General features: G+C 33.7%; 1 protein-coding gene across 4 annotated transcripts in view; it reads right to left on the bottom strand.

The window, feature by feature from the left end:
* The window catches only part of LOC138699558 (UDP-glycosyltransferase UGT5-like), a 35,200-nt gene extending 20,014 nt beyond the window's left edge, over window positions 1-15,186 (bottom strand). Inside the window, exon 1 of one of the 4 annotated variants that reach the window (XM_069825543.1) lies at window positions 15,079-15,186. Coding sequence is in view for 1 of the 4 variants with exons in the window: in XM_069825542.1 (XP_069681643.1) it covers window positions 12,121-12,141 (21 nt within the window). In the remaining 3 variants the exon portion in view is untranslated. Of the gene's footprint in view, window positions 1-2,463; window positions 2,588-12,120; window positions 12,298-15,029 lie in introns of those variants that run through there. The other 3 variants (XM_069825544.1, XM_069825542.1, XM_069825545.1) reach the window with 3 other exon arrangements.
* Window positions 15,187-16,171: the final 985 nt, after the last annotated feature.

Genomic DNA, 16,171 nt, shown 5'->3' with positions numbered 1-16,171 from the left:
GGAGTAAAAACTGCGTTACAAAAACAGTACAAATTTACAAAGTACACTACAATTTTACACACAAAACTGAATAAGATAATAATAATAAAATGTAAACAACAAGTAAGAAGAAATCAGACATAATATATAACATACAGAAAGAAAGAAAAAAGCATAACAAAATGTGAACAGCAGGTCAAAATAAATGAGCCATACAAAGTATAAAAAATAAGACAATTATTGATAATAATAACAATAATAATAATAATAATAATAATAATAATAATAATAAATAAGAATAGTCATAATAATAATGATAATAATAATACGCCTAATAGTAATAATAATAATACTAATAGTAATAAAATAATGCAGTTCAAAGCATGCAATGAATACAATATTTTTAAGTACACACAGTAAGGAAAATTATGATTATATATAGCTCAACTTATCACATTATAGATATACCATTATCGGAAAATATGAAAACAAAAATATAAAATAAGTTAAATATCACTAGAACATTAAAAAAAATGTGAATACGTGAAAACATGCAATACAACACTTGTCATAATAGTAAGTTAGTTTGGCAACTCGTCATAAGATAATTTTCTAACTTGGATTTGAAAGATTTCAATGTTCGGCAGCCCTTGACTTCAGGCGGCAGAGAGTTCCAGTGACGAGAGGTAGCAACAGTGAAAGATGAGGAATACAGAGATGATGTGTGAAGTAGAATTCCTAGCGTGTTATCGAGTTGTGATCGAGTATTAATATTATGATAGCGAGAGAGAGTATGAAAACGAGCGAATAAATAATAGGAGGATGAAGTGTGCATAATTCGATATAAGAGAGAAAGTGAGTGCAGATTTCTCCTCTCATGTAACCTAAGCCATGATAACGTCTCGAAAGAAGGTGAGATGTGATCATAGTATAGAACATTACAAATGAAGCGGAGCACGCGTTATGAACACGCTGTAGTTTCTGAGCGGAATCAATCCTGAGATCACTGAACAAAACGTCGCAATAATCGAAGTGAGGTAGAATGAGTGTCTGTACCAGCGTCTGTTTTAATTTAGATGGATAATGATACAATCTTTTTAGTGGATGGAGAATAGAGAATGCCTTCTTACATGTATATTTAATATGCGTATCCCAATTGAGATTAGATTCGAAATGCACTCCGAGATTTTTTACGGTAAAGCTAAACGGGATGATTGTTTTATTCAGTTTCACAGATGGAATATTCAGGTTGTAACTATATTGCGTATCATTGCTAAGCTTTATTTAATATAATGTGTCCATAAGTTCCGTTTACTTCTTATTGCATAATTTGTTGCAGAAATAATTACAAAACTGTGTTATTTTAATGTGAAGAGAATTTTACATGTTAACATAATCTATTCGCATAAACATTTAAAGTTTAGAATGGAAGCTATTTTGAGGTTCAATAAAAAAGAATTTAGGCTATATTATGATTTTAATTTAGCACATCTACCTTCCTTAATTGTAGATAGAAAATTTACCATACCACACCTTTGAAATTAGTGTACGTACGATTGTGTTACTTCGTCTCTTAGGTAGCAGATAAATACAATAATTCAGTACTCAATTGTAGTATTAAAATACAGACAAATTGAATGTGCCGGGTATCATACATGACATGCTTAATTATAATGTATAATTGCGAATTTAGGGATATACGATATAGTAAACATAACCTATAATTACCATATGAATGGCAGGGCATTGGAGACCACTAAAATTAGACAGAAAGGGGCAACTGGGACAGTAAACATAATCTATAATTTCAACGTATCTAAATATCCGTGCGGTGCAACTGAAAATTATTGAATCGTGCATAAATGAATGTACAAGAATTTCGCAATCTTTAATCGAAATAAAGGCAGGTATTACACATACGAACAATGTAATTTTCACACCAAAAATAATATTACACCTTAACTCGCAAGTGAATTATGTCTGACGAGTCCCATAATCATTGTTTTAAATTTTATTAATGCAATTACACTACATTTTAGACAAATATATGTTACTCTTTATGCATTCCAACTAATTTATATGGTTGAAACGTCGCCCTTCGTGATCGGGTTAAGCGAGTTACATGGTCTGCCTTACGACCTGTATTAGATCACGATGGCAGTGACACAGTCTATTGTTCCTAGTACTCACAGCGCTCCAAGCGGCTAGCAACTATCGCGAGAAATGCAAAAAATCATCCCAAGCTTCGTGACTGTATATTTTAGACTGTGGTATTATGATGTATAATACGTGCTTTATTACCGAAAGCAGTTTCCATACTTTCAGATTGGAGGGAGGCTCTCCCGCGCTATGAGATCTGTTCACAAGCGGTTACGTTAGTTGTTAATGTCTTCAATTTATTGCAGAGCTTGTGCAACGAAAGTGAAATGACTGGAATTGATCGATCGTAACCCATTATAAAAATCACATTATTTTGGTACGTACTATTGAACGCAGCGGTCACCAGTTTGTGGTGCAGGCCCGGTCAGAATCCAGACCGCAGAGCCGCTTCTTCCGGAATGGTTAAACAAGAACTACAGGCTAAAATGTTTACAAAACTAATTTATATTGTCCTCTTACTGCGGCTTGGGATAATATTATTTATATAGATGTAGACCCTACAGTTGCACTAATGCGCCTCTACTGTCAGCCGTTATTGCGCAATCAAACGTCTGTGAGTTGTTTGCGATGCAGGCCTGAGATATGTGGACGTCAGTGTGTAGTATAAAATATGGACACCATAAGAAGAAAAGAAAATTACGATAGTTACTAGACATCTTTATCAGAATGGAATGATTTATCCTTCTCCACGTTACATAATCGACCTGTATCTGCAGCAGTGTCTTTGACTTACCAACAATCTGTTCAAATAATTTACAGCTCTAACAAAAAAATAAAGCATGATAGCAAAATCGTTTGCAGAAAAGTATCCTGTTGATAATAGTCTGAGAAAACTTAAACGATTACGGAAGTTATAAGTCGAGTTATGATGTAACTAAAGAAGTGCATAACTTTAGTTTTCAATGTTATGTTTTCATCCCATTTCTGCTGTTATTATTATTATTATTATTATTATTATTATTATTATTATTATTATTATTATTGTTATTGTTATTAGTAGTAGTAGTAGTAGTCGTACCGTAGGCTAGTAGTAGTAGTAGTAGTCGTACCGTAGGCTAGTAGTAGTAGTAGTAGTAGTAGTAGTAGTAGTAGTAGTAGTAGTAGTAGTCGTACCGTAGGCTAGTAGTAGTAGCAGTAGTAGTAGTACCGTAGGCTAATAGTAGTAGCAGTAGTAGTAGTAGTAGTACCGTAGGCTAATAGTAGTAGCAGTAGTAGTAGTAGTACCGTAGGCTAATAGTAGTAGCAGTAGTAGTAGTACCGTAGGCTAATAGTAGTAGCAGTAGTAGTAGTAGTAGTAGTAGTAGTACCGTAGGCTAATAGTAGTAGCAGTAGTAGTAGTAGTACCGTAGGCTAGTAGTAGTAGTAGTAGTAGTAGTAGTAGTAGTAGTAGTAGTACCGTAGGCTAGTAGTAGTAGTAGTAGTAGTAGTAGTAGTACCGTAGGCTAGTAGTAGTAGTAGTAGTAATAGCAGTAGTAGTAGTAGTAGTATCGTAGGCTAGTAGTAGTAGTAGTAGTAGTAGTAGTAGTAGTAGTAGTAGTAGTAGTAGTAGTAGCAGTAGTAGTAGTAGTACCGTAGGCTAGTAGTAGTAGTAGTACCGTAGGCTAGCAGTAGTAGTAGTAGTAGTAGTACCGTAGGCTAGGAGTAGTAGTAGTAGTAGTAGTAGTAGTAGTAGTACCGTAGGCTAGTAGTAGTAGCAGTAGTAGTAGTACCGTAGGCTAGTAGTAGTAGTAGTAGTAGTAGTAGTAGTAGTAGTAGTAGTAGTAGTAGTACCGTAGGCTAGTAGTAGAAGTAGTAGTACCGTAGGCTAGCAGTAGTAGTAGTAGTAGTAGTAGTAGTAGTAGTAGTACCGTAGGCTAGTAGTAGTAGCAGTAGTAGTAGTACCGTAGGCTAGTAGTAGTAGTAGTAGTAGTAGTAGTAGTAGTAGTAGTAGTAGTAAAAATATCTCCTCCTTGGGTCATATATTAGGCTATATATGCTCTCTGCGATTGTTAAGAATGACGTAAGACATTTAGTTTAGTGTTTCGCCAATAATGCTGAAAGCTTGGTCGCGCTATAATAATTAAAAATAGTTATGATTGGTGTTACAAAAATACAATTTAAGAACAAAATATTTTTGTATCTCGTGTGTAAAGTGCAACTTTTTTTTTTTTTTTTTTTGCTCGAGCGGGGAAAAAATTGACAGGGGAATTGAGGAAATCTCTATTCTTGCGTGAAAAATCTATATACGGGAATTAGGGTAATGGAATTAGGTTTAATATAATTTGCTGTGAAATTTACGTAGGCCTATGTCTAATGAATGGAATAACAAGCTATGAATAACAGTCAATTCTCCAATAATAATGATGATAATAATAATAATAATAATAATAATAATAATAATAATAATAATAATAATAATAATAATAATAATAATAATAGAATGTACTATTTAAGAGGACAAGTAAAGAACTACTTTCCAGCCGCATACAAGTAACAATTAACTGGAATACTGCAAATATTCTTGTTATTAATTTCGCTTTTGTATGTGAGTAATGTAGCCTTATATTAAACCTTCTACAGTTAATACATATACTCATATTGTGCACGGTTCTGTTTCGCGTCTGTGTCAAAGCACAATTGAATAACTTTTTTTTTTATATTTTGTAACCCCCCCCCTCCATGGATTATAACAAACTCTCCCAAGTGGGTTATTACATATAATATACATAGTATGCGATCTTCCCTAGTACATAGGAATGGACTTGTTCATATTGTTGAGTTTATCGGATATGATGTAAACATTTACGTGGCAACGTAAGACGAATGAAATCAGTTTAATTTCTGTCACACAGAATCCTGTCATTTTGCTACTAATGGAGGTAGAATATAGGCGTTACACGTCAAAACTTAAAATAAGAGCGAATGAAGTAACTTTAGTTACCATATTTGGGCATCATTCCTTCCCGGCGATTAAAGATAACTTAAGTGTAAAAGACTAAATAGAATTCATTGTAAAATTACACCTTATTTGCATTGTGCTTTAGTTATCAAAGAGTCATTTTGTGATCATGCACGTATACAGCATCCGGTATTCGAAAACAGCGAAAACAACGGAACCATTAAGTATTCCTAAACAAATATTGTAACAGATTTCAACATTTAAGGTAGGTGTCCCTGATATGGCCATGCTAAGGTTTGAGAATTTTTCTAGCCGCCATTTAAAAAAAAATGTAAACCACATTTTTCTTACTCGTTCTCAGTCTAATGGACTTTCTTAAAACAATTTCATTTCCCCATAAAAATAGCTTTAATTGTCCAAAAAGTCCCAAATTCCAAAAGTCTACCTAGTGGCCATATCAGGAACATGTGCACCCTTGTTCCATGTTCTACAAATCGTGATTGTTTTCAGTTTGATAGCGCAGTTATGCTAAAATTAAATAATTTTGGTGTAAAATGAATAAACATGACACTTAATAATCTTTTTTATAATTCAAAATTGTAGTCAAAACAGATTTTTCCATAAAAAATTAAGTTGTTTTTCTTAAAATACAAAATGTTTGCATAATCCCAGCTATAAGGCATGTAAATTTGTCAGGTGAAAAAATAAAAGTGAAATTAACTTGATATGGCCATGGTGCATTTGATATGGCCATATCAGGAGCAGGTAAGCATTCACGAAAATCGTTTGATTATGAACAACTCGTAAGAGATACGCCATCAACGACAACACCAATCAACAGAACATTAAAAACTGAATGGAGTACGATGGTTTTCATGAAACAAGTCTTTGAAAAACATGCATAAAACAAAGGAGACTTACCAGAGAAAAATAAGAAGAGGTCACATGAAAACCGCAAAACAGGCAACTGACGCCATATTGCTCAACCTGACTGGATGGAAAACGATCAAGTGACATACCAGGATGCCCTTTCACTGGATGCTGCTGCAATTTAGCGGATTTTTTGGTTAACTAACTCACAATAGGGGGGTGGCCATATCAGGAACATGGCCATAACAGGAGCACTCATCTTAGTTAGTATGTAGATTTGTTCGGACAGATTTTTCCAGTTTGTTGTCGCGGAGGTGTTTACTTGTGGATCAGTTTTTAATATCTCACTTTGTGTGGAAACAAGTGTGTCTTCTCTCTTTTAGACATGCCAACACGGAGCAGAGTGCGGTCAATTAAACTAGCTTTGTACCATATCCTAGTCCTACCTATTAACTATAAATATTTATAATATTTTAACTTTTTATTTCTTGTTTAAAAATTGTGAACAGACTGAACACCGACAATTTGAAAAATAAAATAAGAAGAAGAAGAAGCGGTACAGAAGCATTCATTAATATTTCCGGTCGAAGTCGATGTCGACTAGATTCGACATTTATTGCTGCTGCCAGTCGCAAGTCTGAAGAAAGTGGAAGGGAAGTGTTCACTGCAACTATTCCTAGATATTTTCGCAAGAGCTGGTGCCTTCCTCATAAGTAATTGCTCCCTCACATCCTTACATCACACGCTTATAGGTTTTTCAATGTCTATTGGAAACAGCTCTAAAGAAAGTGTTTTTATTACAAAAAGGAAAACATTTTGGAAGCTCTGGTACGCAAGAAGTCACATCAGTAGATAAGAATGTTGCCAGGTAAACGAGCATCTATTGTGCAAGTGATGTCATGTGTCACTTAATAAGTCCGGAAGTCCAATCGTGTGCCAGTTTATATTGTCAGCCAGATATAGCTTACTGTAGGCAGATATTGCAAGCCAGTACAAGGACACAAGCTAGTAATCTTATTCTTTCTGAATTACTTTGTAAATTAATAATAATAATAATAATAATAATAATAATAATAATAATAATAATAATAATAATAATAATTTTGTTTATTGCCAGAAAAATATAATACAAAGAAATTGTGAATTAACGAAATTCTAGCACTCCCCTAAGAGAGTATTCTCGTGCACAGGGAAGGATTCGATACGTAACAAATTTACATGCATAAATTGCAATAAAATAACATCTAAAAATTAATAATTACTTGTAACAAATTACTTACATACATTCTTAAATTGCAAACTGTTGAAGGTAAATAGATGTGGGAATTTCTTTATTTGTTATAAATTCTAGGGCCGATGTTAGTCCTATGGTTGAAAGTAGTGCTCGTTAAATACTTGGGTTCAAGCAAACGTAATAGACTATAGCCATGCCTTTGGTTTTGTATTTGTGAGCTTGGTCGGAAATAAGTGTGATTTTTATGTATGAAATAATATAACATTAAAATTAAACATATTTATTATTTTTTCCTGAAGTGCTTCTAAAGTTTAAACTGAACGTTAAATTAAGACGCCACAAATACAGTTACATTAAACGGGACGTGAAATAAATACAAATAACGAAGTCGTATTATTCTCCTGAAGGCTTCTGTAGATTAATCGAAACGTTAAATTCAGACACTACAATTAGACTTCAGTGATCTTATTATCATTTTTGAATAGCTTTTGTATAATAAACTAGACGCGAAATAAAGCATTTCAATTAAATGTGTGGTATTATTTTCTCTGCACAACTTCTGTAGATAAAACGGAACGTTAAATTGAGACACTACAATTAGACTTCAGTGATCTTATCATCATTTTTGAATAGCTTTTGTATAATAAACTAGACGCGAAATAAAGCATTTCAATTAAATGTGTGGTATTATTTTCTCTGCACAACTTCTGTAGATAAAACGGAACGTTAAATTGAGACACTACAATTAGACTTCAGTGATCTTATCATCATTTTTGAATAGCTTTTGTAGAATAAACTAGACGCGAAATAAAGCATTTCAATTAAATGTGTGGTATTATTTTCTCTGCACAACTTCTGTAGATAAAACGGAACGTTAAATTGAGACACTACAATTAGACTTCAGTGATCTTATCATCATTTTTGAATAGCTTTTGTAGAATAAACTAGACGCGAAATAAAGCATTTCAATTAAATGTGTGGTATTATTTTCTCTGCACAACTTCTGTAGATAAAACGGAACGTTAAATTGAGACACTACAATTAGACTTCAGTGATCTTATCATCATTTTTGAATAGCTTTTGTATAATAAACTAGACGCGAAATAAAGCATTTCAATTAAATGTGTGGTATTATTTTCTCTGCACAACTTCTGTAGATAAAACGGAACGTTAAATTGAGACACTACAATTAGACTTCAGTGATCTTATCATCATTTTTGAATAGCTTTTGTATAATAAACTAGACGCGAAATAAAGCATTTCAATTAAATGTGTGGTATTATTTTCTCTGCACAACTTCTGTAGATAAAACGGAACGTTAAATTGAGACACTACAATTAGACTTCAGTGATCTTATCATCATTTTTGAATAGCTTTTGTAGAATAAACTAGACGCGAAATAAAGCATTTCAATTAAATGTGTGGTATTATTTTCTCTGCACAACTTCTGTAGATAAAACGGAACGTTAAATTGAGACACTACAATTAGACTTCAGTGATCTTATCATCATTTTTGAATAGCTTTTGTAGAATAAACTAGACGCGAAATAAAGCATTTCAATTAAATGTGTGGTATTATTTCCCCTGGACAACTTCTATAGATAAAACGGAACGTTCATCTATGATGCAGCAATTAACTACCCTATTGCCCTTTGTACCTTTGTACCTTGCTGGACAGGACCGTTCCGCAGCCTTGGACTGGGTGAAGATTGGCGCGCCTGCCACCAGAGTTACACGTAAAAGATCGGCAAGTCCGGCCGAGCTACGAACGCACTGTAGATTGAGCCAGATTTTTTAAATATATCACTACAAATTACAGTATTATATTATTGTCCTCTATGAATTAAACGGGACATTAAGTAAGAACTATCAGGAATGGAAATAGAAGAAAATACACCTAGCTATGATACCTCGGTCGATCCAATTACATTAGAAGAACTGAAAACAGCACTAGGCAATATGAAAAATAGAAAGGCTTGTGGACCCGATGGCATAAATACTGAATTATTGAAATATGGAGGTTTAATCCTACATTTGAGACTACTACATTTACTAAATGAATGCTGGAGAAGTTACACAATTCCCAAGACTTGGAAAGTAGCAGAAGTAATTTTACTTTTTAAAAAAGGAGAAAGAAATAATTGTAAAAACTACAGAGGAATAAGCTTTTTAAATACTACTTATAAAATATATACTAAAATAATTAATAATCGCCTAAAAATGATATCTGAAGTGAATCTAGAAGAAGAGCAGATGGGTTTTAGAAAAGGGCGCTCATGCAGTGACAATATTTTTAGTATAAAGAGAATTTTAGAAACGCACATAGCTTTCGTTGACTTCGATAAAGCTTTTGATTGTGTAGAACGATCCATATTATGGAAAATAATGTATAATAAAGGTTACCCTCCACATTTGATAGAAATAATAAAATGCCTCTATACAGATATAAAGATAATAATAAACACAGGAACATCGAAAACAGAAGAAATAAGAATAAATCAAGGACTCAGACAAGGTTGTAGCCTATCACCTAGTCTCTTCAACATATATCTAGATGACCTAATTAAAAAATGGAAAATGGAGGTGAATCCAGGTATAAAGATTAGTAAAAATACATTTTTAAATATTCTAATGTTTGCCGATGATGTAACATTAATACAAGACAGTGAAGAAAAATTGCAATATGCCATTCACAAACTACACCTACTAGGAAAAGAAGACTATAATTTGAGCATATCAACTCATAAAACTAAAGTAATGGCCCACAGTGCTAAATTTCCAATTCGTACAAAAATAATAGTTGATAATAAGCCCATAGAACAAGTATCTCATTTTGATTATTTAGGTTGTAACATAACTTATGATGTAGATAGAGATATTGACAACAAAATAAGCAAATTTCAGTGGATATGCGGAACAATAAATAGAACACTAAAAATAAAACTAGAAAAGAAACAAAACTAAAGTTCTATAAAACTATGGCAGTACCTGTGTTGACATATGGAAGCGAATCATGGATAATTAAAGAACGAGATAAAAGTAAATTACAGGCTGCAGAGATGAGGTTTCTTCGCAGAGTAAAGGGATGTACAAGAAGGGATCTGATAAGAAATGAGGATATCCGTAAAGAATTAAATATATACAACATAAACGATAAAGTTGAAGATTATAAAGGAAAGTGGAAAGAACACCTGTCTCGAATGGATAATGAAAGAATTCCAGCACTGATACAACAATACCAACCTAAAGGCAAAAGAGATGTCGGACATCCTAGGAAGAGGTGGAACTGAATAAAATGTGAAGACGGAACAGGCACTTAGCCTAAACCATGAAGTGAAGATCATGATGATTAAGTAAGAACTTCAATTATTATGGTCCTTTCTAAAGAGATTATGTAGATTAAACAGAATGTTAGTTGATGCACTGTAGTTTAAATTATCATATTATTATCCCTGAAGGACTTTTGCAGATTAAACGAAACGTTAAAGTGGGGCATTGCAACTAATTTGTAATAACCTTATAATACTTCCCGAATAGCTTTTGTAGAATAAACGGGCCATTAAATAAAGAATTACAATTAAAATTGTAATATTATTTTCCCTGAATACGTCTTGAAACGTCTCGAGATCAAATTCTACAGATTGATAAAGAAAAGAAGCAATGTTATGAGCCATGTTGTGATTATATGAAGAAAAGATATAGTGGACTTACTGATAACTGGAAAATCTTGGGTCTCTGGTGCTCGAGGTGCAATCACAAGATTTACCGTGAGTGTGTTTAAAAGATATGGACTTAAACTTAGTGTACTCCAGGACATTGGTCGTCAAATTATGTGATTCGTTGCTTATTCTGCATAATCATTTGTATAACCCGATTAAATGAAAAATAAAACATGTCTATGTGAGGATAGCTGCAATAAGTATTACATGTTAAAAATAGTTATTGTTTATTTAATCTTTTATTCATAAATGTTAATTATTCTGAGCATATGACTATTTTGATTATTATCCTTTATAATGGACTAAATAATAGGCTGTACCATTTTGGTAATCCTTTAACAGCAATTGTCCTCATATTGGGTTTTCTCTATATCAAACGGAACGTTAAATTCAAACACTGCAATTACAATTATTATCTTATTATTAGACTTCGTGGAATTGACACGAGAATCGTAAGGTTTACTGCGCACGCGGTATACTGGGTGTTCATTTCAAAGTGTGTCATGACGTCACTGTTGTTGGGTCACCGATTTGAAGCGAGTTTCAGCTTATATGTTAGAGAAGTTGCCTATTATTTAAGGCGTTCTTCAATCTGAACTTGAGAACGTGTACGGTATAACTTGAACGTCGTAGCAATAGATGGCGGTCTGTACGGTCTGTGTGCTACCATAACCTCTTTCGAACTGTGTTTTGCGCCGGCAAGTCGTACGCAGGGTATTTGTTATCATCGGTTGCGTACGGTAACATTCCACAACACAGATCAAATGCTCCGTGTCCATGTTGACCGTCGAAGTTAATGTCAACAAATACGTAAGTAATCGTCTTAACCCTCTCCCCATATCCCGACAGTACGTATTTCCAAACAGTTCACATTCCTGCCACTACCGGCGTTACCGTACGTATCGGCACGTACTCTTAAGAATGAACGCCGTACTTGCTAGCCAACTTCTCTGCCTCTTAGATTATACACCTGAGCTGCGGAAGTGTAGGAAGATTGAATTCTCTAGGCTCATCAGCTAGCCACATGACGGCATACAGCGAGCCAAGACACATTTTGAACTGAACACCCAGTAGACTGTATGGGAAGGGGGCGTGCAAAGGATGGAGTATGCCTTTAATGTAAACACTGAGCAGTATACTGCGGTTACAATAAAACCTGTATCCCGCATTCAAGAAATATAATGAATGATCATTGAAGTAGGAAAGGTCTAAACATGTAAATACACAATTATTTTATAGTGAGATATATTAACTCTTAAAATTTAATGTAAGATACTCACATCATCCTTGAATATGTGCATTGCAGTGAAGAGTTACGTACATTTTGAGCGACTGCAAAGTAACCTCCTCCGATGGTCACTTAAACAGTTTTTATTTTGGGAAAATGTACGTTCAATATCACACGATGTAATAGATGCATATTTGAAGAACGGAAAGTCACTACTTTTTAGTACACCAACTTCAGACGTCTTGTCGTGACCTGATAGTATATCATTTATAATACGAAGTTGTGAATAGACAGAATTTTTAGCAATAATGTTTCTCAACTTACATTTAATTTTTTCTGATATTAATGAATTGTTATTTTGGATAACGGTTTGTGACACTTTATCCACTATATTAAGGGCTTCTGAGAGTTGTAGTTTAGACGATTCTAATAGGATGATGTTTTGGACACGATTTTAAAATTACAATCAATGAACAGGATATCTTCCAATAGCTGTTCAGAAGGCAATGATTTTACACCTGCAACAGCGGAACTGTCTGTGCTATCCAATGCATCAACTACCTCCATTATTTTGCCGTAATGTTCTGCTTATTAATTAACAGCATCCAACCACGTTCTCCAACGGGTCAAGACTGGCTGCGGGGGTAAGAGTATTCCAGGGGCAATTATTTGGAACAGCAATACTCTCATTGTAGTATGTTTGGTTGAATTCTTATCTGCACTGAACAAATGTTAAACTTTGACTATTCTAACCACAGTAATGCAAAAACAAGTGCTTACATAGGTATACATTAGCTGTAGCTGCTCTATCTATTTGGACCGGTCACAACTTTTAACATGAACTGCTTATACTACGAGACCGGGCTGTCGCTCACCTCCTCTATACTACCGTACATCGGCAACCTGATTGCATGCTGCGTGTGGCAATTCAACGAAGTCTACTTATTATCCTTTTTGGATTAATTTTGTAGACTGAACCGGATCTTAAATATGACAGTTATTACCTTATTGTTCTCTATGAAAACATTCTGTAGATTAGAAGAGATGTTAAATAAAACACTGCTCTCATATAATATTAGCTTTCGATTTAAATGTTGTAGATGTAACGAGCAGTTGAATAAAACATTGCCATTAAAATTAAAGGTATTCCCGTCACATGCCATGAAGGCACTTGGGAGGCACGGAAGTAGAGCCCCATGCTTTCCATGACCTCGGCACTAGAATGAGGTGGTGTGGTCGGCACCACGCTCTGACCGCCTTTTACCCCCGGGAAAGACCTGGTACTCAATTTTATAGGAGGCTGAGTGAACCTCGGGGACGTTCTTGAAGTTTGGCAACGAGAAAAAAATCCCATCACCACCCAGCTGCTCTACCAACTGAGCTACCCGGCCCCAAAACGTTGACATTACAAATCTATATATATAATTTGAACTGGTAATGGAAATTACGGGAAAACGGCTGAACGGATTTTAATAAATGGCCCCTCATTTTGAAGCTTGGAACCCAAAGTTTTTCGGAAAAATAGTAGTTTTCAGTGAAATGTCAATTTTCCTACATAATTTTCCTATTTTCCAAAATCCATCTGTCGTCAGATTTGAGAACTAGCTAATTGCATTCAGGAGATGCGAAGCGAGCATCAAGTCGGCCGTGTTGCATTTCAGAATAAAACAAAACATACACTACAGTAAACAATATTACACGAAGGCCATGATCTGCAAGAATGCTGACATATTTAGAGCTCAAATTAAATTGGTTATTAAAAACTTAACTTACTAAAAATAATTTACAGGTTCGATTCTGTGGTGTGTAATTTTCTGGGTACAGCTGTGTATTGGATATTAAAAACTACAAAACTTGAGGTGGTTTGATGACATTATTACTATTCGAAATGAAATATTATTGTAGTTAATGCCGTGATGTGACTATTTTTCATTAATTATACATATTAATGCTATATTGATGATATGAAAGTAAAACTTTTGGGGTTATATAAGTAGATGTAGAGAATAACTTAAATTAGATTTTGATTTCTATATTTTACTGAGTGGCGGCTATATATATATATATGTATATATATATATATATATATATATATATATATATATATATATATATAGAGTATATGTTACTGAAAGCTATAAAACTTACGTAAGATAATAATATTATTAAAAATCAAATATTTTTATAGTTATTAATCGAGTGGTGTTGGGTCTTTTTCATATATTTAATATTTAATGGCGATGGTGTGTAGATATTTATATGCGTGGTTTTCTTCAGTATTGGCTTGAGAGAGAGTATCTTTCATTATTATGGAAGCAAATAACTTTCAGAATGTCTGGTATTCTTCATTGAAAATAAATCTGAAAAATGTTTATTTGAACGTCTAATGAACTTAGTTTGCAGCATTTGCTGCACAAGCCACTAGTATTATATATTGTTCTTTCTGAATAGCTTTTGTAAATTGAGAGGGACCTTAAATAAAGCCATACAATTACAACTATCTTTTAAACTTTTGTGAATAACTCCTGTAAATTAAAAGCACTGCAATTACAACTATTTTGTTGTAATTTCTGAAAGCTTATTAAATTGAACGGGACCTTAAATAAAGCTCCATAATTAAAACTGTATTACTATTCATTACAAAAACATTTTTTTGTAAGTTAGAAAAGACATTAAATTGGGAGCTGCAATTACAGTTATGATATTATACTTCCTAAATTACTTCTGTACCGAGAAGTTAAATTTAATCGCTGCCATTACAATTACCACAATTATTTTTATAAATAGTCTCTGTAGATTGAATTGAAGCACTACAATAACAAATTATTGGTAGTATATTTTTATTTTTTAATATTTTCTATAAATTAAAGCGATGTTAAAGCACTGCACTTAAAAATATATCGTTCTCCTTAAACAGTTTCTGTTCATTAAAAAAAAAAACAAATAAGACATTTGAATTACTTTACGTGTGTGGGGGGGGACCAAAGACAACGTCGTTAGCACTACACACCTCGGCACTCAATGAGGTCCTCTAGCTCTTCGCGTCCTCCTCGGCACTGACTGGAGCAGCAGCAGTACATTGAGACATCCTGACAGCTCGTTATGCAATTGAGATTGCGTGTCAGACCCAAGGACGACTTCAATTATTGAAAATGAACGAATTATCTTCCGCAGAGAGGGGAAAGCCTCATCAGTTGAATTCACGATAAGCCTCACATGGGTGACCGAGATCGCTGATCCATTGCATTTCTTTAAGGTTCACAAGCACAACGTTAATGTAACAGGAAGCAACATGTTTAGATTTGCCAGTCATTTTCACAAACTTAATAAAGAGTTCGAAGTTTAGCATACATTTTATTACAATCGATTTATCCAATCTTTAAAGTAAATACAACATTGCATATTCACATATATCTTAATAACTTAGACTATTTATTTAATCTGGCAGAGCTGAGGTCAGCAGACCTTCTCGTCCAACAAACCAGGCTCTAATTAGGGATGGCCAAAAAACGGTTATTTTGATAACTGGTTATTTTCATTAACCGGTTAATTACCGGTTTTTTTGTTTTCAGGTTTAACCTGTTTGTTATTTTCATCAATAACCGAACGACGAGTTATTTTTTTTAAATTATGTAATAAATCAGCTATATTTTTATGCTCGACCATGCCGAAATGTAGTAATTATATACCTGGCAGCAACCCTTTAATGGACCTCATTAAAGTACATCTATTCATTAAAGTTCAGGTGTTCCACCAATCAGAAAATACCATTGTAGCAATATGAAAGCGCAAGTATCGATTATTCTCGGATATGCAATCGAAAGACAAAAATAAATCAATAAATCACCTATATTTGAAATAAAGTCAGTTATGTTACTATAATAATTAGCGTTAATTGTAAATAATATTCAAATAAATTCAATTTGTCATCTCGTTTTTCAATGTCTAATTCAATTTCAAGGTTATATCAAGATTAATGTTTATTTTAATCTCTAGATTATATCAAGGTCAATGTCGACATATTTGTTTCTCGGAAAAAATCAATACTTTGGCGTCTGCGCACATCCCACAATTTACGAGGTATTGCACAAGGTCAGTTCCGC

Source organism: Periplaneta americana, chromosome 5 (assembly GCF_040183065.1).
Source record: "Periplaneta americana isolate PAMFEO1 chromosome 5, P.americana_PAMFEO1_priV1, whole genome shotgun sequence".
NCBI lineage: Eukaryota > Metazoa > Arthropoda > Insecta > Blattodea > Blattidae > Periplaneta > Periplaneta americana.
Note: the sequence above shows the minus strand (reverse complement) of the source record. Positions and strands in the feature narration are given on the sequence as shown.